Source organism: Macrobrachium nipponense, chromosome 43 (genome assembly GCF_015104395.2).
Source record: "Macrobrachium nipponense isolate FS-2020 chromosome 43, ASM1510439v2, whole genome shotgun sequence".
NCBI classification, from domain to species: Eukaryota; Metazoa; Arthropoda; class Malacostraca; order Decapoda; family Palaemonidae; genus Macrobrachium; species Macrobrachium nipponense.
In genome coordinates, this window is record NC_061104.1 from 7992753 (window position 1) to 8019908 (window position 27156).

A 27156-nucleotide genomic window follows, 5' to 3' on the forward strand; every position below is an offset into this window, starting at 1 on the left:
AGCACATTGATTATTGTAGTATTTCAGTTCATTATTTTAAAAAATGTATTTTTCAAGTTCATTGATTTTGAATTAAAATTTTCTGCAGTTAACTTACCAGCAAACTAAAAAAAATTTATAGAATAGGGAGGATTGTACAGTATATCGTATAAACTGATTAGTTGTGCTGCGTCAGAAATTTCCCTAGCAGTTAGTGTTTCAGTACATTCAAATTGATGTGGCTAAAGCTGTTGCAGTAGTTTAAGATTTCGATAATATTGGATGTAGGTTTATGCAGTAATTTTGTCTATTACAGACAAAGAAAAGCTAACCACAACAACAGGAAATATTAGAAATGCTAAATAACATTTTATTGTACAGTTACACTTGGCTGGAATATGACATGACCATGAAATCCTAATTAGAACAAAATAAAATTAGAATAAAGGTTAAATCTATACCATGTAGATGTTAGAATAAAACCCATTAATTTGCAAAGCATGAAAATATTTTCCACATTGTTATTAAGTATGGAGAAACTATGTATCACAAAAAATCAATGTATGTATCGCCAAATTTCCATATTAATTACGGTAATCTTGTTTCAGTAATATTTACTTTTAAATCCTTCTAACATACCACATTCTTACTTTTGTCAACTAATAGTTCCCTTAAAGTAAGGGTCATTTGAGAAAATACCTAATAAAATACCTATTGACATGTAACATTGCAGTTGCTACTCGTCTAGTAACTCCCCTACTATAATCTGCCAATACATGAATAAATTTTTGTGACTACATATATTTTTGCATTTTTGTACTTTTGCTTATTCACTTTATGATAATGATGATAATATATAAACTTCATTTACAGGTCATGTGCAGACACATTAATTCCTGTGTAGTAAAGACAAACTTCCTGTTTTTAGAAAAAATAGTGCTTTATTGGTTTTTTTATTGATTCCATTAATGGGTGTTATACTGGATCAAGGGTTTATATTTATATTTTATTTAACTGTCACATTATTTGATTTTACGGCCTTTGCAATTTTCTTATTTCACTTAACAAAGCTTTCTAGCATATTTCTCACTGTTTTGTGTTTGATTTGCAGTCTGCGTCATCTTCATTTTTGTATTCTTGACAGTTTTTGCCATGGGGTCTATGGTTTTTATTACAGTTTAGTGTAACAATTTTCATTTGTATATATGCAGTATATATACTAGTTAAGTTGTCAGTTGTTAGAATAATTATTATTGTATATTGAACTTTGTGTAACCCCTTTACATTTACTGGTACTAGATGTGCCCTACCAACTTTGCCAGTGTATAGTACAAGAACAGGGCAACTCCGGCAAAACAGAACTTCCTTCGTGATGAAAAGAGAAAGTCGCAAGGTTTAGAATAAGATAGTTAATGAAGAAAATGGTCAGGTGTGTTCACTAAGAGGCAGGGTGGTTGATTACCTAATTTATTACCTGACCTATGGGGGATAGTTTGAAGAGAGTGCTTGGGTCATCAACAAAGGACCAAAATTGGGGAAATATCTTGCATTATCACTGGTTTACTTGCTTGAGAGGCTGGGCAGTAAGAAGGGAGAAAGACATTGAAACAGAAAGTTCCATGTTGAAATTATGTGACTGTCTCATGACATTCTTTCATTAAGGGGGTCTGCAGTATTTGAAAATACAAAATGATACATGATTTGCATAAACTGATGCCCCTGATACCTTGCTGCTTGGGGAACTAGCCTAGAATGTATATATGAGAAATCATACCTCGAATGTCATTTCCTCACAAAGCAGTTATGGTGGGCTTCAAAATAAATAAGTATTGTTCATGAAACAAGCTTGGTTCTTGTAATGCTGAAGTAAAACATACTAGTAGTGCAGAGTTTTATTGGAGAAGGATATCACAATATGGTAATATAGTAGGTTTACAACAATACAGTATTGTTTAGTTACCAGTTAACAAGTAGAGTTATCAGTCTTGTAATGTTACGTTGGCACTCGAATTCTAAGCTTAAGCATGGAAAAACCAAACAGTAGAAGTTGATTCATCGTTCATTTATCATTGACTTCCGATCATGGTTCCAAGTTGGCTGAATTCCTTTTAAAGTTAATATTAGGTGCTAGCTGTTGTTCCCAGTGTAGGGGATTAGAAAGTATGTTTTTCTCCAGGTCCTAAGATAAAGAGGGTAATTCGCATCTCTCCAGAGTTCTCAGACAGGTAGTTGCTATCCAGGGCAAGAAGAGAAACATTGAGTAATAAATCTAAGGGTAACTGATAGTTGTCACCAATTTTTTTTCATAAAACTACGTGATATGGCATCAGTTCTTAGTACTTTTTCCTAAGCTGGTTTTCTCCAAAAAACTTTTACTTAGTGGGGTATGCTTGGGCAATAACAACAACTTGAAACGAAGTATTAATAAAGAATAAAAAAAATAGGAAAGAAATATTACAAGAGAGTGGCAAAAACAGTCTTACATATTCTTGATAGTGTGGCAGAGGGAAGAATGAAGACAGCTGAGAAAAGATAAGCAGTTAACTGGAATTAAAAAATCCTATGTAACTGGTGCTTATTGGTTTTAAGATGAATAGTACAGTACTACTGTGAATAATTTAAATATGTTTGGTAATCCTAAACCACTTTCATCTACTAAAAATAAAATTTGCTTGGGGCATGAAACACATGCAGTCTTTTGTCGTAAGAACAGTTGATATAAAAGTATATATGCAGTATGGAATCTTCTGATCTCCATTTCTTTATGAGAGGAGCAAATTCAGGTGTATCCATTTATTTTCCTTTCTCTATACAGTTACCACATTTTATTATAACTTGTCTCTCTCTGCAGGCTGATTTCCCCTTGGAGCCCTCTTGGGTTTACGTAAAGTCTGTTGACTCTGTCCATAAGGGTTTTCTGCTGAAGATTTAAAGAAAGTTAATTTGGATTTTGAAATATTGCCTATTTGTCTAAACCAGGTTTTATTGCACGTCTGATGTATTGCTTTGTACGTTAGTTAACTGAAATAGTAGAAAACAACTGAACAGATGGGATTGGAATAAGACTCGATTGATTTGATTTTCTATTATACTTTTCAGGTTTTATAAGTTATGCCTGTTGATAAGGACCAGTCATGTTAATATATACATAATTTTTTGCAGAATGATGGCCCGCCACCAGACCCGTCTTATCGCTTTTTATCTGATCCTGATAGAGATGGAAGTGACAAAGAAAGAAAGCGAGATGGCAAAGGTAAAAGAAAAGGGAAACAGGGCTCCAAGTGGGGATCAGCTGATGGACAGGAAGAAGAAGGTGAAAAAGTAGAGGGAGAAGGCAACGTGGTTGCTGATTTCAGTAATCAAGGTGGACAAGGAAACAAAGTTAGAGGAAAATCTGAAAAGGGGACTGGGAGAGGACGAGGATCTCGAGGACGAGGCTTTGGAAGGTTGCCCCATGAACAAGAATGTGAACAAGAGGAGGAGTTGCCTAAGGGTGATAATTCTGAAAGCCATGGTGGTGGAGGAGAAAGGAATAAACCAAAGAGCAGTTTGAGCTTTGCCTCTCGAGACATAAGATATTATCCTGATGAAAATGAAGATCACAGGCCTGGAAAGGATGTAGTGCGAGGTGGTCGTGGAAGAGGACGACAGAACTACAGCCAGTGGGGCCACAATAATGACAACCGCAAATCACATAGACGTGATAATGATTCACATCCTGGCAGTGGAAGAGGAAGGGTTTGTATTGATAGGATTTTATTGTGATTATACATATCATTTTTTGTGTTTCTAGATTATGAGCTTGCTCTCTTCATAATTTATTGATAGAAAGCCTGTCTCACAAGGAAGAAGGATTGAGTTTGACCTTAAGGGAGGGAGGGACAGTTAGGGTATATTACTTTATAATTATTGTACCACTGTTAACCTAAGCACTAAATTATCTGTTATAACATTATGAAAAGAGGAGTGATCCTGGATGAGTAATTTCACATCTGACCAAGCTGGAATCACTGTTCATCATAAGTTCAGGGCTAATATACACTAATGCATACACACCCATGACTGGGCTAAATTTAAGGATAGCCAATTTGAAAGAAAAACTAAAAAAAACTCATTAATGGAAGGAGGAAAATTTATATATTCTCGTGGTATAAGAAAAAAAAACTAAGAAAATGTCTGTACATTTCATGGGAAGTTGAAAGTAAATGTTTCCCACCCCTTGTGGGTCTCTTTTCCCTAAGACAGTCATAAAAAAAGCTACCTAATTTACTAAGTTATAAGTGTTCTTTCATATATTTTTTTATTGTATTTTGTCATTTTAGAATTCAGCTGAAACAGTATCATAAAAGATAAGAACTAAAACCGGGAACAAAATCTTAGCATATATATTGTTAAATATTTATGACATCCTTGGATGGGGAGTTGTGACAACATTTCCTCTTGTCACCTCAAGCAAGACTGAAGGTCTCTCAGCTTAGCTCTGGCTTTTAAATGGTGATCTGAAGAGTTGCTATTAGTGATATACGGAACTAGGAACATTTTTCCTGCAAAATTCATTCAAACTGTATGATGGCAACTCTTGGACATATATGTATGCTACCCGGACATTACCCCAAAGCTATATGTAAACATATATGTATGTTACCCGTCCATAGCAGTGTAGACTCTCTTGAAATCAGTATCCCATATTGTTAGTGGTACTCCAGAGGCATTACACCACCTCAGTGTTTGCTAGTGTCTGTTGGCACTCATAGGTGTAAGAAGAGATGAAAAATTTTTGCCATCAAATGTGGCAGCATCCTTTGGGCTTCAAGGATGCACAGATGGGTTGCTGAACAGGTCATCAGGAGTGGTGTGTAGATGTCATGCTAAAAGAAGACTTATTAGGAATGCAAGTCATTTTGGAAAGGGTCTGAGATGGAAGGAGATTCGTGGAGTCTGTAATGATCTTTATCTTGGCAGGAGTCAGGACTTATAAGAAAAAGTTCTGGTGTAGGAACATTTGTTGGAGCCAGATTATCCTTTATCATGTCTTCAGTAGTGATCTTGATAACTCCCAGAGAATTGGCAGAAGCTATAGACAGTGTCAGGCTGATAAGAGGCGAAAGTGTGACTACTAACAAGCTTATAGGATGAAAGAGTGCCTATAGAAATGAGAGAATTTCTTGAAACAAGTTTGGAAGTAGGAGGTATTTTGGGAGAGCTACTGGCAGGAGCTATCTGGTTGGAGGCTGAAGTGGAGTTGAAGGTGGAATTGTGAATGCAAAGCTGTAGTACAGCTGAAATCAGGGGCGGAAACAGAAACACTTATGAACAAGTAGTCCTTTAGGACTAAGGCTGGAATCAAGAACAAATGGAAGTGTGATTATGGTTAGAGTTAGGAGTGTGGTTGAATTTCTTCATTGTAAGGGAAGAAAAGAAGACAAGATCCTCTGGAAGTTGGTACAGACTCCTTAACCACTGTGGCTGAATAAATTGATATTTTCTAAGGCCTTCTTTCAAGCATTTCTTGTACTGCTTCCTGATAAGATAAATAGACTTGAACAGGAAAAAAATCTATAAATATCACAAGTTAGCTCAGAGGAACTGGTCCCACATTAATTAGGGTTATTGTACATGAACTTTCCTGTCAGATATATACTTAGCTATAGACTCCGTCGTTTTGGCATACCTTAACCACCAATATTTTCTTTTGTGTTTTGTTTAATGCAGTTTGATACTTTTTCATTATAATTTTTGGGGGTGTCTGAGAATATATATTCCTTTATAACTATCTAATGTTCTATGTTTTGGTGATAATGTGCAACCTTTTCTCCTAACCAATGGAGTTTTTAACGGCAGTGCTTTTGTCTAAGTTTCTCTCCTTTTGTAAACATCTTAATTCATAGTTCAGTTTTATGCTTAAATATTTTACCTGTGTATTTTTTAATATTGTACTGAATTGTATTTTGCTATCTCCATTGCTCTGCATTATTTTATTTTTAATTTTTGTTATTGATTATTTCCTAACCCAATGCATTAGCACTCTGTCAAGTTGTGACAGGTATCCAAATATGATATTGTTAGTATACAATAAAGTTTTGTACATACTTACCTGGCAGATATATACTTAGCTATAGACTCCGTCGTCCCCGACAGAAATTCGAATTCTGCGGCACACGCTACAGGTAGGTCAGGTGATGTACCGCCCTGCCGTTGGGTGGCAGGAATAGGAACCATTCCCGTTTTCTAATCAGATTTTCTCTGTCGCCGGTACTGTCAACATCGTTGTTGGTACCTCCTGACTTGAATTTTGTTTTTCGTTGCCATCGATCTTCTGAGCTGTATTATTTGGTGACGTATTGGATCTTTGGTTTGGCATACGCTTTTGTTAACTGTTTGTTGGATTTTGCTTCGAAGAAGTAATTGGAATTTGGGTGAGACTACCAATTGCTTAGGTAGACCCTCACAACTTTTGCAAGTAAGGGATATATTTATTCACTAATACGTGTAAGAAGTGTTTAAACTTGATTGAGGAGAATATACACACTAACTTCCTACTTAAGGAAGTCAGAAAGCATATGACTAGAAACGCTTCCTTTAGAAGCTTTAATACGTCTCGTGCTAACGAGCAGTTAGAGTATTAACAGTTCTAGTAGTTGTTGCATCCTCATCACCTTCTTACTTCTCAGAATCTACAAATTCATATTTTGCAAATTTGAAGAATATTTGGAGGGAGCTCAAAGGCGAGCTCTTAAGAGGTAAGAAGTGAATTTAGTGTTCCCAGTGCAGTGGAGGGTGCGTCTGATCGGCTCCGTAGCGCTTCTAGGCCTAGACCTCTTCCAAACTCCCAGACCCAGTGGAGGAGGAAAGTCGACAGCCGCAGGAAGGTTAGGGAGAACCCCCACTGGTCAGGCGTCCCCTCGGCAGGATCTGTGGCGACCCAGACTGCCAAAGATCGCCATTGGAAAGGCATCCTCATAAGTGCGTCTCTTCGTCCGATTCTTCATCATACAAGACAAAGAAGTGGACTTCCCTTCATTAGCCTAGGTTATATGAAGGTCACGCCCAGTTGACAGAGCAGTAGAACGCACCAGCTAAAAAACGGGTAATTACCTTGCTGGAAACTCTAGGAATGCATTACCCAAATTATGTCTAGAAACAACTATATGATCTAGTCACATTGTGGTCACGCCCCCGTTGACAGATCATTAGAGCGTTCCAGCAGCCAAGCGCGAGCCGCGTTCCAACAGCCAGGCGCTAGCCGCGTACCAGCAACTAGGCGCGAGCTGCGTTCCAGCAACCAGGCGCAAGCCGCGTTCCTGCAACCAGGCGCGAGCCGCGTTCCAGCAACCAGGCGCAAGCCGCGTTCCAGCAGCCAGGCGCGAGGAGTCATCGCCTTATGAGAGAGAGGTCAGCCGCGAGGCTCTTATTAATTTTTTCGCAGGATCAGCCTTCTCATGGCAAAAGCGCAAGAGCGCTGAATCGCCCCCCGGCTCCGGTGCTTGGCTATGAGCCAAAAATTTTATAATCTAATCTAATCTAATCCAAAAGCGCAAGATGTCGCACTGAGCCATTCTTGGAACAGGAATCCTGCCCCTTCCTTGAGTTTGGTGGTTATCGGGAAAAGCTATATGCTCGAATTCCTAGATTACTTGCTCTCATATAAGTGCGGTTTTCCCTCATTAGTGACATATTGCACATTTTGTCAAGCAATTGTGTAACACATCATTGACAAAAATATTTACTCTTTGTCTCGGAAAGGGGTTTGTTCTCTTTGACAAAGATCTTAATAACATTTTTGTACATGAAACTTACCCAGCAGATATATACTTAGCTATAGACTCGGTCGTCCCGACAGAATTTCAAAACTCGCGGCACACGCGACAGGTAGGTCAGGTGATCCACCATTCCCGCCGCTGGGTGGCGGGGTCTGGAACTATTCCCGTTTTCTAAGCCATAATTTCTCTGTCGGTTGAACGGACAACACCTATTGTTCGTTCCTCCATCTTGGATTTCTACTCGTTTGCCGAGAATTTGGATTGGTTTTTTGGTGACGTATTCTGTTTTTTCTCTGGCTTGGCATACGCTTATTGTGGACTGTTTTTCGACTTTGGTTTTGACTACTCTTTCACGATGTCTGACGCTAAGGCTTCACCTATGTTTAGGGTTTGCAGTAGGGAAGGTTGCAAGGTTAGGCTGCCTAAATCGGCAGTAGATCCTCATAGTATTTGCGCTAAATGCAGAGAGAATGAATGTTCTTTTAATAACACCTGTGTTGAGTGCGAGAACCTTACGGAGCTTGAATGGAAGGAGTTATCGTCTTATGTTAGGAAGCTTGAGAGAGATAGAGTAAGAAAGGCTTCAGCTAGGTCATCTAGTAGATCTTGCTCTATAGAACAAGAAGTTAACTCTCCTACTAACGATTTTCCCTTAGCCTCAGCTGCTTCTCCCTGTTCTGAATCCAAAGATTCTTCTTCAGAGAGGGAAAATGTAAAAGCTTCAATCAAGAAACTTCAAGCTCAGCTATGAGCTCTAAATGAAGGTAAGAGTGGTGATAGTGACTTGTGCAGTGTCCCCAGTGCAGTGGAGGGGGCGTCTGACCGGTTCCTCATTGCTCCTAGGCCTAGACCACTTCCAAACTCCCAGGACCAGGGGAGGAGGAATGTCGAAAGCCGCAGGGAGGATGCAGAACATCCCCAACGGTCAGGCGTCCCTTCGGCAGATCCTGTTGTAAAGTCCCAGGCTGCCTTGGATTGCCGCAGAAAAGGCGTCCTAAGGGAGTGTTTTTCGGCCTCAGACTCTTCCTCTCCTAAACGAGGATGGAGTTCGGCCTCTCTTTCGCGCCCTTTGAAGAGAGCCTGGAAGGCGCCTAAAGGAGACGCGGCTGATTCCAGCCCAGAGCGTTTTCCCGAGGATTGGCCTTCGGGACCTAAGAAGACGAAACAAGAGGAGCCTTCTCTTCAGGATCCTACGAAGAAGTTTTTTATTAATCTGCAAGAGCAGTTAGCTTCTTTAGTAGGCTCCTTTGCTAAGGACTCGACAAGGAGGAAAGATGTTTCACTCCCTGTTAAGAGTTCCGCTAAGCGCCCCTCTTCGTATAGGAGAGAACCCTCACAATCTCCAGGGCGTTTATCGCCTTCGTCGAGAGACTCGTCCGATAGGAGTTGTTCTCCTGAGAGAAGAGTTCTTTCGCCCTATAGGCTATCTTCTCAAAAGCGCCCTATGACGGGTAAGGCTTTGAATCCTGGTAGACAAGAAGATCGTAGCCTCTCTCCTAGGAGACGCCGCGAATCGAGCAGAAGTCTCGATCGGTTTAGGTTCAAGGAACCGGAAAACCGATTTAAGTATCAGGATCCTTTGGGTCTGCAGGACCAGGAGCCAGGCAGGCGCAAAGAGGCAGCAAGACGCAAGAAAGGGCGTCAAGAGCCTCTCAGACCACAGGATTCAGGACGTCAGGAGTCTGTTAGAAGGCAGGAATCAGGACGCCATGAGTCAGGGCGCCAGGAGTCAGGACGCCATGAGTCAGGGCGCCAGGAGTCAGGGCGCCAGGAGTTAGGACGCCAGGAGGCAGGACGCCAGGAGTACGTTAGGCGTCAAGAGTTAGGGCGCCAAGAGCCTGTTAAGCGTCATGAATCAGGACGCGGGGATCTTTTCAAGCGCTCTGAATCAGAGCGCCAGGAGCCTAGCAAGCGCCGCGAACCTGGCGAACCACTAGAACCTAGACAACAAGAGTCTAGTAGGCGCAAGAGTGTTTCGGACAAGCAGGAGCCTCACTCTTCGTATAGAAGTGCTAATGTTCAGCGCTCCCCTTCTCGGGAAAGGAGTTCTTCTCCCGGGAAGAGCCAGATCACTCCCAAACGGTCTCCTTCGGTGGATCAGTTGGAACAGGTATCGGAAGACGACGAGCCAGTAGATGTAGCAGTTTCGGACTACAAGAGACTTTCACTTTTGCTGCTAAAGGAGTTCGGAGACTCCCTTCATCCTGCTGACCCTCCTTCACCAGGATCTTTGATGTCAAGCACAAAAGCTCTCAAGTCGTCTTCCTTCGTCAAGATGCGCCCGGCTCTTTGTATGAAAAAGGCCTTAAAGACCTTTTCAGAGTGGTTGACTTCCAGAAGGGAAGCGGGCAAAACAGTTTTTTCCTGCCCTCCTTCCAAGTTAACAGGCAAACCAGGAAGGTGGTACGAGACCAAAGAACCTATGGGGTTAGGCCTCCCTTCTTCCGCAGATGCGGATTTTGCTTCCTTAGTGGACTCTTCCAGGAGGAAGTCTTTGCTGTCTGCTAAGGCAACATGGGGCATGTGTGAGCTAGACCACCTTCTAAAGGGCCTCTTTAAGACCCTGGAAGTCTTCAACTTTATGGACTGGGCTTTGGGAGCTTTAGCTAAGAGAGCTCAGGACACTGACTTTGTTTCCATGGAGGAACTTTCAAGCGTCCTGGCTTGCTTGGACAGAGCGGTCATGGACGGTTCCGTAGAAGTTGCCTCTCTTTTTGGAACGGGAGTCTTAAAGAAGAGATCAGTCTTTAGCTCTTTTCTAGCAAGAGCCGTATCACCTTTGCAAAGAACATCTCTTCTTTTTGCACCGTTATCCCCGCATCTGTTTCCACAGGAGACTGTTAGAGAGGTTTCTAAATCTCTTACGGAGAAGGCAACTCAGGATCTCCTCACGCACTCAGCCAAGGAGTTTAGGCCGGCCGTGACTATAGAGAAAAAAGAGAGACCCTCTTTTGTACAGCCCTTTCGAGGTGCCTCCTCTTCTAGGGCCCCTCTTAGAGGTCGCAGACCAGATAGAAGGGGTAGACCATCTAGAAGGTCCTTCGGGAAGTCTAGATGAGCAGGGAGTCCTCCAGACGAAAGTAGGCGCCAGACTACTCCACTTTGCAAAAGTCTGGGCGCAGAAGGGAGCGGACTCTTGGTCCCTCTCTATCCTGAAAAAAGGATACTTGATCCCCTTCAGGGAAAATCCTCCCTTGACGACAACTCCAAGGGAGTTGACTGCAAGATACTCGGATCCGGTCCGAAAGCTTGCTATTTTGCAAGCAGTGGAACAGATGATTTCCAAGGAAGCGGTAGAACTGGTTCAAGATCTCCAGTCTCCAGGATTTTACAATCGGCTATTCCTGGTACCGAAAGCATCAGGGGGATGGAGACCGGTTCTAGACGTCAGTGCCCTGAATTTCTTTGTCTTGAAGAAGAAATTTTCAATGGAGACGTCTTCCTCTGTTCTGTCTGCTCTTCGTCCAGGGGACTGGATGGTGTCCCTGGACCTTCAGGATGCGTATTTCCATGTGCCAATTCATCCGGCAGCAAGGAAATATCTGAGATTCATGTTCCAAGGGAAAGTGTTCCAGTTTCGAGCGATGTGTTTCGGACTTTCGACTGCCCCTCAAGTCTTCACAGACATCATGAAGAATGTAGCTTATTGGCTACATCTGGAAGGGATCAGGATCTCGTTATATCTGGACGATTGGCTAATAAGAGCCCAATCGGAGAAAAAATGTCTGGAGGACCTGTTAGTTACTCTAAATTTGACAAAGTCCCTAGGACTTTTAGTCAATCGCGAGAAATCCATGCTGACTCCCCAGCAGAGTATTGTCTATCTGGGGATTCAGATGGATTCTCGGGATTTTCTAGCGTATCCTTCGCAGGAAAGGAGAGAACGCTGCTTACAAAAGGTGGCAGTCTTCTTAAGGAAAGAACATTGTTCCGCGAGGGAATGGATGAGCTTACTGGGGACCCTCTCCTCGATGGAACAGTTCGTTTCCTTAGGAAGACTACACCTACGACCCCTTCAATTTTATCTGAAGGAGAAGTGGGATTGGAAGTCCAACAATCTAGGAGAGACATTTCCAATCTCGAAAGGGATCAAGGAGAATATCCGTTGGTGGTTAGATCCACAGAAACTAAGCAAGGGAATCTCCCTTCGCTTACAGAACCCTCACCTAGCGTTATTTGCAGACGCCTCAGATTCAGGGTTGGGAGCGACCCTAGGTTCGGAAGAAGTGTCAGGCACTTGGGAAGGAGAACAAGTGTCCTGGCACATAAACAAGAAAGAACTAACAGCCATTCATCTAGCTTTAGTTCATTTCGAGGAACAGGTCCCAGGTCTGGAGATTCAGATTCACTCGGACAACACAACAGCCCTCGCTTATATAAAGAAACAAGGGGGGACGCATTCCTTTTCCCTGTACGAATCAGCAAAGGATCTGCTGATTTGGGCTCAGGAAAGGAAGATCTCTCTTCTCACAAGGTTTGTGCAGGGAGAGAAAAATGTCCGGGCAGATCTGTTGAGCAGAAAAGAACAAGTCCTACCCACGGAATGGACTCTCAATCCTCAGATTTGCCAACAACTATGGCATCTGTGGGGAAGGCCCAATATAGACCTGTTCGCGACCAACAAGAATCACAAATTAGAGACCTATTGCTCCCCGATCTCGGATCCACAAGCAGTAGCAGTAGACAGCTTTCTGCTAGATTGGACGGGCTTGGACGCATACGCCTTCCCTCCTTTCAAGATAGTAGGGGAAGTATTGAGGAAGTTCGCTTACTCGGAAGGAACAAGAATGACCCTCATCGCTCCCTTCTGGCCAGCTCTCGATTGGTTCACAGAGGTGCTGGAGTGGATGTTAGTAGATTTTCCAAGATCGCTTCCACTAAGGAACGATCTTCTCAAACAACCCCACTTCGACAGGTTTCACAAAAACCTCCCTGCTCTAAGTCTGACCGCCTTCAGACTGTCGAAGGACTTGTCAGAGCAAGGGGCTTTTCACGAGAAGTGGCGAAGGCTATTGCAAGAGCCAGAAGAGTCTCCACCTCTAAAGTATATCAGTCGAAGTGGGAGTTGTTTAGAAGATGGTGTAAGGGAAAGAAAATATCCTCTTCCAGTACCTCTGTAACTGAAATCGCAGATTTTCTCCTATATTTGAGAAAAGACTGTAACCTGGCAGTATCAACAGTGAAGGGTTACAGAAGTATGCTGGCCTCAGTTTTTCGACATAGAGGAATAGATCTGACGAATAATAAAGATCTACATGACCTTATAAGGTCTTTCGAAACCACGAAAGACCATGTAATCAAGAAGCCTAGCTGGAACTTGGATGTGGTTCGGAAAAATTTGTACCGTCTCACGCAGCTTCGTTTAGAGACTTAACGAGAAAGTCATTATTCCTCTTTGCGTTAGCAACAGCCAAGAGAATTAGCGAGTTGCAAGCTTTGGAAGGTAAAGTGGGTTTTAAGAAGGATTCAGCGATTTGCTCCTTTAAACCATTTTTTCTAGCAAAAAATGAAAATCCCTCAAAGCCTTGGCCAAGAAGCTTTGAGATAAGAGGACTATCTTCATTAACAGGGAGAGAACTAGAAAGGACTTTGTGTCCAGTCAGGGCACTCAAGCTCTACCTGGAGAAGAAGAAGTTGCTGGGAGGTACAGAAGAAAGTCTTTGGTGCTCTGTAAGAGATCCGAAAAGATCGATTTCTAAGAACGCCCTTACATTCTTCATAAAAGATGTAATAAGGGAAGCTCACCTTAAGTGCGATGAAGAGCACCTCAAGGTTCTCAGAGTAAGAGCTCATGAAGTGAGAGCCATAGCTACGTCAATGGCATTTCACAAAACATGGTCTCTTCAGGCTCTTATAGAGTCTACGTTTTGGAGATGTAATTCTGTGTTCGCCTCGAATTACCTAAGAGACGTTAAAATGTCGTACGAAAAGTGCTTTGCTCTGGGAGCGTATGTTTCGGCGAATTCAGTGCTGGGAGAAGGGGCTGAGGCTAATCCTTCCTAATTTAGTTTAGTGTTTATATTACTTTTTATTGGTGGTTGTTTTTTATTGGTTAATTGTCAGAGGGAATAGGGAACCCTCTTGCAATTCATAGATTATAACAATACTAACATGGTCAGGTGATCGGGATTGGCTTCAGTGCTCTTTGTGATTTTTTAATAACCTTAACTCTGTCATGTAAGAGGGCGAGTCTCCATTGATATGACAAAAGGTCAAGGCTCTACCATGTAAGTGGGTCAGCCCCCATTGGTACGATCCAGAATAGGCTCTGTCGCGTAAGCGGGCGAGCCCCCATTGACACGATCCAAAGAGTTATTCAACCATAGGTTCATTCCTCGTTGAAACTCTTGAGGCAGGCAGACTCATCGACAGTAGTCATGAAGTCTTCAGCCCAATCAGGTAGGAACTATGGATTATTTTATCCAAGAACATAGGTTGTTTTTTCCCTGTTTTTTAATGTATTTAGTTTAAGTATTATTTTGTTTTTAGCTGTCTCTTGCCCGCCACCAAGGGTGCCAATCAGCTAAGTATATATCTGCTGGGTAAGTTTCATGTACAAAAATGATATTGTTAAGATACAATAAAGTTTTGTACATACTTACCTGGCAGATATATACTTAGCTATAGACTCGGTCGTCCCGACAGAATTTCAAAACTCGCGGCACACGCGACAGGTAGGTCAGGTGATCCACCATTCCCGCCGCTGGGTGGCGGGGTCTGGAACTATTCCCGTTTTCTAAGCCATAATTTCTCTTCCACCTGTCTCCTGAGGGGAGGATGGGTGAGCCATTAATCGTATATATCTGCCAGGTAAGTATGTACAAAACTTTATTGTATCTTAACAATATCATTTTATTATGTAAGCATAGGAAACTCGCAAGCAAATATATTTAAGCGAAACAGGATTCGCTAAATACAGAAGCTCAGTTGGTGTTGTAATTATACCTTTAAGCGTTGTCCCTACACCGTAAACTCCTGGAATGTCGCAAGGAGTACCAATTAATTGCACTTAGACTAATGGTCCTTTCGGTTGCCATCCGTAGAGGAATCTTTGGTACGCTTATATGACTTGAACCATACAGTAGAAAAAATAACGCAAAGGTAAAATACGTAGAGTATTGTAGTCATTGGAACAGCTATTTCTCTACTACATTCTTTCCTCGATGAGGAAGAGAGAGAAGGGATATCGACTGTCTTTGTTCCCCTCGACAAGGAAGAGAATTATTATTAGCCGAAGAAAATCCTCAAGTGAGAACCGAGGACCGAAGACGGAAGTTCTAGCTTCCTATGCTATTGGATATAAGACTTCATAGACTTAGTCTCCAAGTTTTTTTTTCCTGGAAGAGCCTCTAACCAATGAAGGAGAGCTCTTCCGAATCCTCGCATCAGGTTTTCGGCTCGATAATTTTAATAAACCTATTCCTTCATTGAATGGAGTATCTGGCAACTCAGGAAGAATACTGCGAGACGGCGAACGTAGATTGCTGTCTCTGTAGACCAACGCAGTACCATCTAGTTCTCGGTAATGAGTGTTCGGTTACATCTCTCTCCTACGGGATTGACTGCCTAACCGTACCTCTCCCCTACAATTTCAGACTTTAGCCTCGGATTGAGGGAAATTTGTAAGCAAACATGAATAAAAATTGTCTGCGTTTTGCTAAGAAGCTTTCAACAGAAAGATCTCTTACACCTTTTCATGCTGTTTAATGCAATGTATCAGAATTATGGGCGATTCTAACGCGGAATAGCACTTTATTATACAATGCTCTCATGCTTATGAAAGCATAGCCTTATTAGAGAACGGAGCATGCTCAGTGAGACAATGGATGATTCTGCTGGGAACCTTTTCTTCATGGCAGAAGTTTGTTTCCCTGAATGGACTACAATGCAGACCTACATAAATTTTTTCCTACCAAGAAACGGAAATAATATACGAGACGGTGCCGGGTAACCTGACAGAGGTACAGATGTCCTGGCACATAGTCTAAAGAATTGCAAGCAATTTTGTTGACTCTACAATTCCTCGATACAGCGAGTTGTTAACCGAAGGGTTCAGTAGCCTCTCTGATAGCAGCCTCGGTAGCGTCACGGTCTGTTCCTGATTACGTTCCCCGTCTAACTGGACGGGGGTTCGATCCCCGGGAGGAACGAAATGATTTTATCAATTAGGTTTATTCCACAGCTCTCTCATATCTCAAGGAGCATCTATAATCTCTCTCTTCGCCCTGGTTCGCATTAAAAAGAGAGAACATGTTTGGAGCACAGGCACGGAACGTAACGATCCTCAAGAGGTTCGCTGCACTTGTTGCACGGCCGTGAGAATCGTCTCGATACGTCTCGAGGATAGGAGCCACTGGTCTGGTTTTGATTTGTGAATAGAGAGAGAGATATATCGACAAGTTGGATCATGCTCAACCCTTTGGATGCATAGTGCAGTGCAAGTTCGAGTGAGGGTGTCGGAGGGACGTACAGTACCAATGCATTTGTATATTTTGAAAGTAAACGTTGTAGATGATGCTACTTTCTGACTGCCATAATAGGCAGTTTGCTCTATTTGATTCAAGCAGAGTTTAACGACGATGATAACTCTTGACGTCTGAATAATCTTCGTTGAAAAGAGAGTTGTGGAAACCTGGGAGACGTCTTTTTCATAGATCTCTTCGCAATGTTGAAGACGAAGAGGCTTCCTCTAGACTGCTTCCTTCTTCTCGATCCAAGAGCGGTAGCATTATACACCATCCTTTAGTTTGGAAGGGGAATAAATATTAGTCTTTTTTTTTCCCCTATACAAATTCTTAACAGATGTATTAAGATAATTACTGGCGTCAGAGGGAGAGAGGATGATGCTTTTTGCCCCATTTTTAGCCTTCAAGGGGCTGGATTCACAGAGGTCACGTCCTTCCTACAGCACTTTCCAAAGGCCTTCCCAAGAGAGTCGGTCTACTCTATCAGCCTCACTTAGAAAGGGACCTCAAAACCTATCCACTCCGAGTCTGTCTGCGTGCAGACTGATGAGAAGTTGACATGAATGGAAGGATTTTTCAAGGTGAATGGCAAGTGTCATGGCCAAGACAAAGAAGTGCTACAGATCTTGCTAGGCTGGATGAATAAACTATCCTCTTCCGATAACTCTGTGACCTAAATGACTGTTTTCTTCCCTTTCTGAGAGAAAAATCACCTTTGGATATATCTGCTATCTAAGAATACAGTAGCAGGCTATCCTCTGTCTTTACAAAGGGACTTAAAGATAGCAGAGGACTAAGACCTTAGGGATCTTATAAGATACCTCGGGATAACCAAGAATAGGACATCATGTACTTCGAGTTGGAATCTTTTCGTGGCCCGCAGATTCCTTGTTCCAACAGGTTGAAACCTCCTCATCAAGCTTCTTTTAGAAATCTTATGAGGAAATTCATTTTTTCTCTTGGCCCTAGCAACTACCAAGAGGACAAGTGAATTTCATGTACTGGAGTCTCGCATCGGATTCAATTGAGACTCGGCGATTGGTTCTTGCCAACCCATTATTTCTGGCAAAGAACTAGAACCCTTCTAACCCTGGCTCAGAGCTTTGAAGTCAAGGGACTTTCCCATTTAATAGGGTAAGAGATAGAAGGGTCTCTTTGCCCAGTCAGGGCGCTTAAGTTTTATCTTCAGCAGAAGAAATGGCTTAAGGGTTGCCTACAGAGTCTTTGGGGTGCTATGAGGGCCCGAAGCGCTTCCCAGAAGGTACTCAGAAGGATACGACAAGAGCCAAGAAAGCCCGGGGTTCACCCTCTTTTGGCTCAGTTATTTTCGGCTCCCAGACCTTCTTCCCCTCCTTCGGGCAAGGAGAGGGAAGATTCTGCAACGAGAAACCTGTTTAACATGCAGGAATAGATCTCGTCAGAAACGAAAGTACTCACGAAGGATCCTCCTCGGAGGAAGACTCTTCTCTCTCGTCCTATTAAGATATCCTATCGTCTACTGGACGTACCTGGCTCCAAGCACCTCCCCTCGTCCTAGGCCATAGGCTCCAGGTATAAGAGAACCTTCCACCCTTCTCCAGTCTCCGGACAAAACTATTGTTGGTTTGTTCAGGATCCTTGGACATCGAAGCCCAGCCAGGCTCCAAGTGCCAAACAGGCGAAAAGCGCCAGATGCAGACAGCCCGGACGAGCGCGTTTTTTGTCCGAGTCGGACAAGGCGCGGGCCTCCAACCTTTGCGCCAGATGCGGACAGACCAGACAGGAGAGGGTGTCCGATGTGGACATCACCAGCCAGCCGCGAAGCTCCAGCCAGGCTCGAAGTGCCAGCTGGGCGCCAGGCGCCAGAACCGCCAGCCAGGCGCCAGAACCGCCAGCCAGGCGCCAAAAGCGCCAGCCAGGCACCAGAAGCGCCAGCCAAGAGTGATGTGCCAGCCAGGCGCGAAGCGCCAGCCAGGTGACAGGCTTCATCCAGAAGAGATCCATATCAAAGAACACCCTGGCCTCCTTTGAGACAAGTGTGATCTCCAAAGCACATGATAGTGCCTTGATGATTCCTTCAAACAGCTGAGAATTAAAGCGCATGAAGTGTGAGTTTTTGCGAATTCTTGTTCTTTCCATAGAATATGTCAATAAAGGACATATTAGCTGTCACAGACGGGAGGTGCAACTCTGTGTTGACTTCCCATTACCCGAAGGATGTCTAGATAACCTACGAGAGATCCTTCTCTCTTAGTTTTTACGTGTCTGCGGATACGTTACTGGGATACTGATCCTTAACTAGTGAGTTAAATTTTATTTAACGTCGAGTTTTTAGGGTTGTTTGAAAGGAGTTTGAGTATAACTCTTTTCAATTTAAGTACTAATCCTCGTGTTAGGATCAGGTGATCGGAATCGGTGTTGTGCTCCTTAATTATGCCACTAGGCAAGGTGTGTTGTCATCTAAGCGGGCGAACCACCTTTTGACAAAACACTACTTGGATTCTACCATGTAACTGGATCAGATATCCCTTTGGTAGATCCGAAGTCTTTCAGCAACAGGTCACGCCCTCGCTGTAGCTCTTCAGGCAAGGCAGACCCATAGACAGTGTCCATGAAGTCTTGGCTCCTTGTGATAGTAGTAGAAAGGTTCTGTCATGTAAGCGGGCGAATCCCCTTTGACAAGATCCTACTTGGATTCTACCATGTAACTGGATAACAAATCCCTTTGGTAGACCCAAAGAGTCTTTCAGCAATAGGTCACGCCCTCGCTGTAGCTCTTCAGTCAAGGCAGACCCATAGAAGTGTCCATGAAGTCTTGGCTCCTTGTGATAGTAGTAGACAGGTTCTGTCATGTAAGCGGGTGAACCCCCTTTGACAAGATCCTACTTGGATTCTACCATGTAACTGGATAACAAAATCCCTTTGGTAGACCCAAAGAGTCTTTCAGCAATAGGTCATGCCCTCGCTGTAGCTCTTCAGGCAATGCAGACTCATAGACAGTAGCCATGAAGTCTTCTGCCTAAACAGATAAGAACCAAGGTTTTTATATCCTACAACATGTGTTGTTTCCCTTTTCTATGTTATATAACTGTCTCTTTCCCTCCACCAAGGGTGCCAATCAGCTAAGTATATATCTGACAGGAAAGTTCATGTTTTGTACATACTTACCTGGCAGATATATACGATTGATGGCCCGCCCTACCTCCCCTCACGAGACAGGTGGAAGAGAAAATCTGATTAGAAAACGGGAATGGTTCCTATTCCTGCCTCCCAGCGGCAGGGCGGTAGATCACCTGACCTACCTGTAGCGTGTGCCGCGGAATTCGAATTTCTGTTGGGGACGACGGAGTCTATAGCTAAGTATATATCTGCCAGGTAAGTATGTACAAAACTTTATTGTATACTAACAATATCATATTTGGATACCTGTCACAACTTGACAGAGTGCTAATGCATTGGGTTAGGAAATAATCAATAACAAAAATTAAAAATAAAATAATGCAGAGCAATGGAGATAGCAAAATACAATTCAGTACAATATTAAAAAATACACAGTTAAAATATTTAAGCATAAAACTGAACTATGAATTTAGATGTTTACAAAAGGAGAGAAACTTAGACAAAAGCACTGCCGTTAAAAACTGCATTGGTTAGGAGAAAAGGTTGCACATTATCACCAAAACATAGAACATTAGATAGTTATAAAGGAATATATATTCTCAGACACCCCCCAAAATTATAATGAAAAAGTATCAAACTGCATTAAACAAAACACAAAAGAAAATATTGGTGGTTAAGGTATGCCAAAACATTAGCAAGCCAACAACTACCTGCAGAAAACCGATACCAAAATATTGTACAAGAAAAAACAAAGCAGCATATACGTATGCTCTGATGTGTCTGAAATGACACTAATCAAAGCTCAAGAACTGAAGTAGAACATGGGAACTCACTAAGACACCATGGACTGTATCTTACCCAGTGTGGAGTACCCTGGCAGAAATTGGCTCCTTTCTGTCTATAAAGAAAGGAAAGATAAAGCACTTATGAGGACCTTAGACCAAGAATTAAGAACATTTAAGATCATTATTCACACTACTGTGATTAGCTCTCAATAGACACTAAGCTTTACTAAAGTACATAAAAAAATAAGAAATTTTAGCAGGCGAGGCAGGCTTCCCTTTATGGGGAGATGTCACCTCTCAACTTTTGCTGGAGTGTCAGTATTTTACTGTACTTATGAGTGTGTGAAATTTTCCACATATTACAGAATATATTTTTTTTATTTTCTTTCAGAACAATGACCAACAAAGAGAATATGAAAGATGGAAGGCAGAGAGGGCAGCCATAGATGAAGCAAGATTGACAAGAGGCAAAACAGATGGTGGTTCCTGGCGCAGAGAGTGGGATAATGACAAAATTAGTCAGGGGTAAGCATGTAATCGAGGATCAGAAAGAACTGCAAATCTGAAATTATTAATACTAGCCCAAGAGTGCTCTTTTAGTACGTTTGTTGATTTCTAGTAACAGTGTGTTAGTCTTAATTCACTTTAGGCTTAAGCCATGGATACCTTTGAAATACAACTTTAATTTTACAATTCAATTTTACAATTCATTATCATTAACATTTTTACATTATTTTTTTTCCATTTGATAATGTTATTGTTTCTCTCTACTATAATGATTTGTGCATTTCCTTTCTGAATTCTCACATGATCCAGGTCATCATGTACTATACCCTGTCTTCATAATTGCTGAACCTTCATAATGGTCTTCAACTCATTGCTTGAATATTTATTTCTTTTGTGCATATCTTAAACATCTTGGTCTTTAAGATCTGTTTATTTTTCAGCTTCTAGACACCATAACTCAGCAAATGCCTAATTTTTAAAATGATCATCCCAATGCCCATTACCTGTGATTCTAAGTATTTTTTAGTGGGACCTCAAAATTTTCTCCATTTTCCTTGAAAAAAGAAAAAACCTTTTACAGGTCTCACAGATATTGGCTTTGTTTACTGATAGGATATGTACTCTTATTTGACACCAGGTAGTTTAGCAATCTCATTCTAATTACTATTTGGTTTTCTCTCGATTTTCTCTCTGGTCTCTTGATACTGGTGGCCCTTTTTGTACATTTTTTGCATTGAAAATCCTTTATTCCATTGACATTTTGCAGTCCTGAACATCTGTGGTACAATTGTTTAATTTGATATGTTTTGCCTTCAACCTTACCTCTCTCACAGCATCCACACAACCACTTTCTTCTCCAGACTATTTCTGCTACTTCCTTTCTGGTCACTTTATCCTTAAAGTTAAATTGATTTCCAGTCCCCTTTTTTGCATTTTATTCTTCCATGTTTTTGACATGTTTAAGGTGACATGCAGTAAATATGCTATTAACACCAGCTAATTTATGTACAGTAGTTCTAAGTGCTTCCTTTTTTCCACACTATTATGTACCCGTACTTCTTCCATTATTAACAAACAAAGGGTGGGACTTGGAACCAATGACTATTGGACATCAACATTTATCTCAAGAATCCTTTTATTACCTGCTATGATTTCCTCTCTAGAGTTTGTGTTTTGATGTGGTATTGTCACTAAAATATTAAGCCATAATGGTACCCATAGCCTGTGTGAAGACCATCTTGTTTATCTTGGTACTCTTTCACATACTTTTTCGCTCCACAAACATGTAATAAAAACCTTGGTCTTTTTAGAGCCAGACTGATAATTATTGACTTCAGCAATTTTTCACACCCTGGTTTGAAGTACGCACTCATAGCATGCACCAGCAGTCTAAATCCTTAACATTTTACATTTTAGTGGTTATTTTCTTAATACATATATATTGTTGTACTAATCTTTTCTCATTTTTTCAGTGTAGTGTTACTATTTTCATGTTTATAATATTGTTGTACACTTCTTTATCACCCTATCTTGTTTTGTTTTTATATGGTATTCTATTAAGTTCATCAGTGGAGGTTTCTCCACCTGCCTGTACCATTGCTTGTAAGGTAGCTTTGATGCTTTTATATTCTTAATAATCTCTGTTTTAGTTTACCTCTTTGATATCTCCTCCTTTTCAAAAGAATTTGTGCTCTCACTAGTATGTTTGTGGTTCAGTTTGTCCATTTTGCTTTTCATTTCAGAGAATATGAAGATTTTGGCCCAGTTTATGATCCTAGATATCCCAGAAGTAAAAGTAAGTGCACTCTAATTTTTATTTTTTATTGGTGATAAGGCACAGTGTCCCACACTGTTCATTAAGTTATGTTTATAAATGGGCATCACTGTTTTAGATAGTAAAGATTCAACCAATCATGATTCGAAGAATTAAGGGGGGAAATGGGAATGATCATACTCTATGTAGTAGAATATTTTTATTAGTGAAAGGTCAGCACTCTTTTGCTCAGCATGTGTAAGGGCCATATCATCTGACTGGTATTGTAAAGTCAAAAATTCTTATGTCACTTCATTTTTTTTTCTAACTTCATATGCAGTTGTTCCTTTTCTCAAGCAAACGGGAAAGCTTTTTTTCATACAATCAACTTACCTGTCAGATATATACATAGCTAAGACTCCGTCGTCCCCGACAGAAATTCAAATTTCGCGCCACTCGCTACAGGTAGGTCAGGTGATCTACCGGCCTGCCCTGGGCGTCAGGACTAGGAACCATTCCCGTTTTCTATCATATTTTCTCTGTTGCCGGTGGTATCAACATTGTTGCTATTACCTCCTGACTTAGATTCTTATTTCATCCATTGATCATCGTTTATCGGCTTTTTGGTGACGTATCTGGATCGTGTTTTTGGCATTCGCTACTGTGGACTGATTTTGGACTTGCTTTTTGGATTTTTCTCAGTATGTCTGATTCAAATGTGAGTGTGAGAATGTGTGTGAATGTAGGCTGCAGGGTGAGGATACCGAAAGCTTCGGTTGATCCTCACACTGTATGTCGTAAATGTAGGGGGTTTCAGTGTTCTGCTACTAATACTTGTCATGAATGTGAGGGATTAAATGCAGAAGAATGGAAGACTTTAACTTCTTATTTGAAGAAGTTAGAGAGGGATAGGGTTAGACGTCTGAAAGGTGTGAGTACAAGGCCTATTGAGCCTTTTATTGATCCTTATTCTAATCCTGATGATTTGGATTCTCCCTATTTGTCTAATTCACAAGCTTTACTTTCGGAATCGGCCTCGGAAATCGCCGATCTGAAAGCTACAATTCGGCAGATGAAGTCCAAAATGGCGGACTTACAAGGTAAGGCTAGTGAAAGTGAGCATTACAGTGAAGTGAGTTCTCCCAGTGTTGTGGAGGGGGCGTTTGATCGTCCCTGCGACGCTCCCAGGCCTAGACCTCTTCCAAGCTCCCATGCCCAGAGGAGAAGGAAAGTCGAAAGCCTTAAGGAGGTCGTGGGGAATCCCCAACGGTCAGACGTCCCTTCAGCAGGCTCTGTTTCGTTGCAGGCTGCTCAGGGGCGCTTTAGAAAAAGCGTCCTGCGTGAGTGTTTCTCATCCTCTCCCTCACCTAAACGAGGGTGGAAGGAGTCGGATTTATCTAGGCCTCTGAAACGGCATTTGAAAGAACCTGAATTAGATTCGAGCCCGGAGCGTTTCTCAGATGAAGCACCCTCGTCTATTAAGAAGGCGAAGGTGGCGTCAGCGTCACCCGACGTGGACGTGGAAGAACACTTTCCTACTTCTCCCCCGATTAAAGATGACGTGGGAGAAGCTTCAAGGAAGATTCTCTTGGCAGTACAGGAGCAACTAGCCTCTTTGGTGGGAGTGTTAGCGAGGGATCCTCCTCGTAGGAAGGACGTTTCTCTTCCAATCAAGAAGTCTCGTCCTCTCTCCCCTGCAAAGCGAGAGGCGTCATGCAGGCGTGAAGCTTCCAAACATATCGCAGAGGCTTCGGTTTCGAGAGCGAGATCGGGAGAATCTTACGGCAGACACGTAACGCCAGATAGACGTGAGGCGTCTTTTAGGCATGAAGCGTCATTTAAAGCTGCTTATAAGCGCGAGGCTCCAACCAAGGTATTGGCGCCAGTTAGGACGCCTGTTGAGAGCGAAGCGTCTTCCAGGCGCGAGGCGTCATCCAGACGTCAGCAGCCAGACAAGCGGGAGGCGTCAGCCAGGAAGCGTCATCCAAGCGGGAAGCGTCATCCATTTATGGAGAGAAGCCTAGGCTGTTGTCGCCTTCCAAGACTATTAAAGCTGTGAAGAGGAAGGAATATCATTCCCTTAGCCCCTCTCCTATCAGGAGTTTGTCTCCCCCAGAGGAAAGACGTACTGAATTGTCGGCGGAGACTCGTCTAGACCCCGAGTTAGAAGTAAACTCGGAGGAGGAGTATCAGGGAAGAGAAGGACTGTCGAACTATAAAGTTTTGACAGCCTTGCTTCTAGAGGAGTATGGAGACGACTTGACTCCTGCCTCTCCTCCTTCTCCGCGCTCTCTTTTCTCAAGTGCAAAGACGAAGAAGTCTTCGTCTTTTCTTAGAATGAAGCCCGCTATTTCGATGAAGAGGGCTCTTCAGTCTTTAGACTCATGGATGAAGTCGAAGAAGGAGTTGGTAAGAACGGTCTTCTGCATGCCTCCAGCGAGACTAGCTGGTAAAAGAGGCATTTGGTATCAGACAGGAGAGAATATGGGCATTTCTCTTCCGTCTTCGTCAGAAGCGGACTTTTCGACCTTAGTTGACGCTTCACGTAGACAAGGTTTGAACTCTGCCCATATAACTTGGGGCATTTCAGAACTGGACCATCTCCTCAAGGGACTCTTTCATGTATTGGAAGTTTTCAACTTCTTTGATTGGTCCCTTGGGGTGATGTCCAAGAAAGCCCATGATTCTGAAGGACTCGAACCAGAAGTCCTTCTGTGTATTTTGTCTTGTATAGACAAAGCGGTTCAGGATGGCTCGGTTGAGATCTCCTCTTTATTTGGAGCAGGTCTTCTTAAAAAGAGGACAGTGTATAGTGCCTTTTTGACCAAAGCGGTCTCCCACTCTCAGAGGGCAGCGCTACTGTACTCTCCTTTGTCAGACTTTTTGTTCCCTTCTCAGTTAGTGAAAGACATTTCTCGTTCATTAACTGAGAAGGCGACTCAAGACCTTCTGACGCAGTCAGCAAGGAAGAAGAAACCTGCTACTGCAACGGACAAGAAAGGACCGAGTACATCAGTTCAGCCCTTTCGAGGTGGCCCGACCTCCAGAGCTCCCGCAAGAAGGAAGGCTCCTGAGAAGAGAGGTAGGTCTGCCTTTCGTCCCTTTAAAAAGGGAAAGTGATGCTTCTCTCCTCCAAGCACCAGTAGGTGCCAGGCTCCTGGGATTTGTGGAGGCCTGGGCACTTATAAACGCTGACGCTTCATCGATGTCTGTAATAAGGAAGGGATATCGTATCCCTTTCCTGAACACTCCTCCCCTAACGTCAACACCGCGGGAACTAACAGCCAAGTACAAGGATCCTGTGCTGAGGGATACTCTTCGATCGATGGTGGAGCAGATGTGGGACAAGAGAGCGATAGAACTAGTACTGGATCAAAACTCCCCGGGGTTTTACAATCGCCTTTTTCTGGTTGCGAAGGCCTCGGGAGGCTGGAGACCAGTACTAGACGTCAGCTCTCTGAACAAATATGTTCAGAAGAAGTTCTCGATGGAGACTTCTGCCTCAGTTCTTGCGTCATTGCGACAAGGAGATTGGATGGTGTCTCTAGATCTCCAGGACGCCTATTTTCACGTCCCGATCCACCCTTCATCGAATAAGTACCTCCGTTTCATGACGGGGGAAGGATCTTTCAGTTCAGAGCCTTGTGTTTCGGCCTTTCCACAGCTCCTCAGGTCTTCACAAGCCTGATGAAGAATGTGGCGAGGTTTCTTCACCTCAAAGGAGTAAATATCTCTCTGTATCAGGGCCAGATCAGAGAGACAGTGCTTGGAGGACCTTACGTTAACTTTAGACCTGATCAGAGCGTTGGGATTACTCGTGAACCTCGAGAAGTCGCAGCTGACCCCCAGACAGAACTTAGTCTATCTGGGGATTCAGATGGATTCTCTGGGTTTTCGAGTATTTCCTTTGCAAGAGAGAATCGCAAAAGGTTTGCAGAAAGTCTCTCTCTTCTTAAGGAAGGAACAGACGTCGGCGAGGGAATGGTTGAGCCTTCTAGGGACCCTTTCCTCGCTCGAACAGTTCTTCCCGCTAGGAAGACTTCATTTACATCCACTTCAATTCTTCCTCAAGAGGTCTTGGAGTTGGAAAACTGGACAACTTTCAGACGCCTTTCCCATTCCAGTGGAGATAAGACCGCACTTGGAATGGTGGTTGCCCCCTCTGAAAGAGAACAAAGGGATCTCTCTAAAAATCCAGAACCCAGACCTAGTGTTGTACTCCGACGCGTCGGAGAAAGGTTGGGGAGCAACATTAGGCTCGAAGGAGGTGTCAGGCACCTGGGAAACAGCGCAGGTGTCTTGGCACATAAACTGCAAAGAGCTCTTCGCCGTACACTTGGCTTTGAAGAGTCTAGAACCTCTTGTTTCGAACAAATTAGTGCAAGTAAATGTGGACAACACCACGGCACTTGCCTACATTCGAAAACAAGGAGGGACTCACTCCTCGTTCCTTTACGAACTGACGAAAGATCTTTTACTTTGGACGTCTCAGAGGAACATCTCCCTTCTTACAAGGTTCGTTCAGGGAGTAAAGAATGTGAGGGCGGACAGACTAAGCAGGAGGAACCAGGTCCTTCATACAGAGTGGACCCTACACGAAGAGGTGTGTCAAGATCTCTGGTCTCTGTGGGGGACCCCTCATGTGGATCTCTTCGCCACATTCATCTCCAAAAGGCTGGCAGTCTTTTGCTCGGTCGTGAAAGACCCCAGAGCTCTTATGGTAGATGCCTTCCTGCTGGACTGGTCTCACGTAGACGTCTATGCTTTTCCTCCATTCAAAATCCTGGGACTAGTACTGAAAAAGTTTG

The 27156-nt window shown here is 42.8% G+C and overlaps 1 protein-coding gene across 12 annotated transcripts in view; it reads left to right on the forward strand.

Annotated features, from left to right (window-relative positions):
• LOC135213510 (coiled-coil domain-containing protein 9-like) overlaps nucleotides 1-27156 on the forward strand; it is a 139395-nt gene that overhangs the window by 57655 nt on the left and 54584 nt on the right. For all 12 annotated transcript variants that reach the window (XR_010314142.1, XR_010314141.1, XR_010314144.1 and 9 more), the window contains 3 exons: nucleotides 3142-3717; nucleotides 20480-20613; nucleotides 22338-22390. Coding sequence is in view for 8 of the 12 variants with exons in the window: in XM_064247420.1 (XP_064103490.1) it covers nucleotides 3142-3717; nucleotides 20480-20613; nucleotides 22338-22390 (763 nt within the window). In the remaining 4 variants the exon portion in view is untranslated. The remainder of the gene's footprint in view (nucleotides 1-3141; nucleotides 3718-20479; nucleotides 20614-22337; nucleotides 22391-27156) is intronic.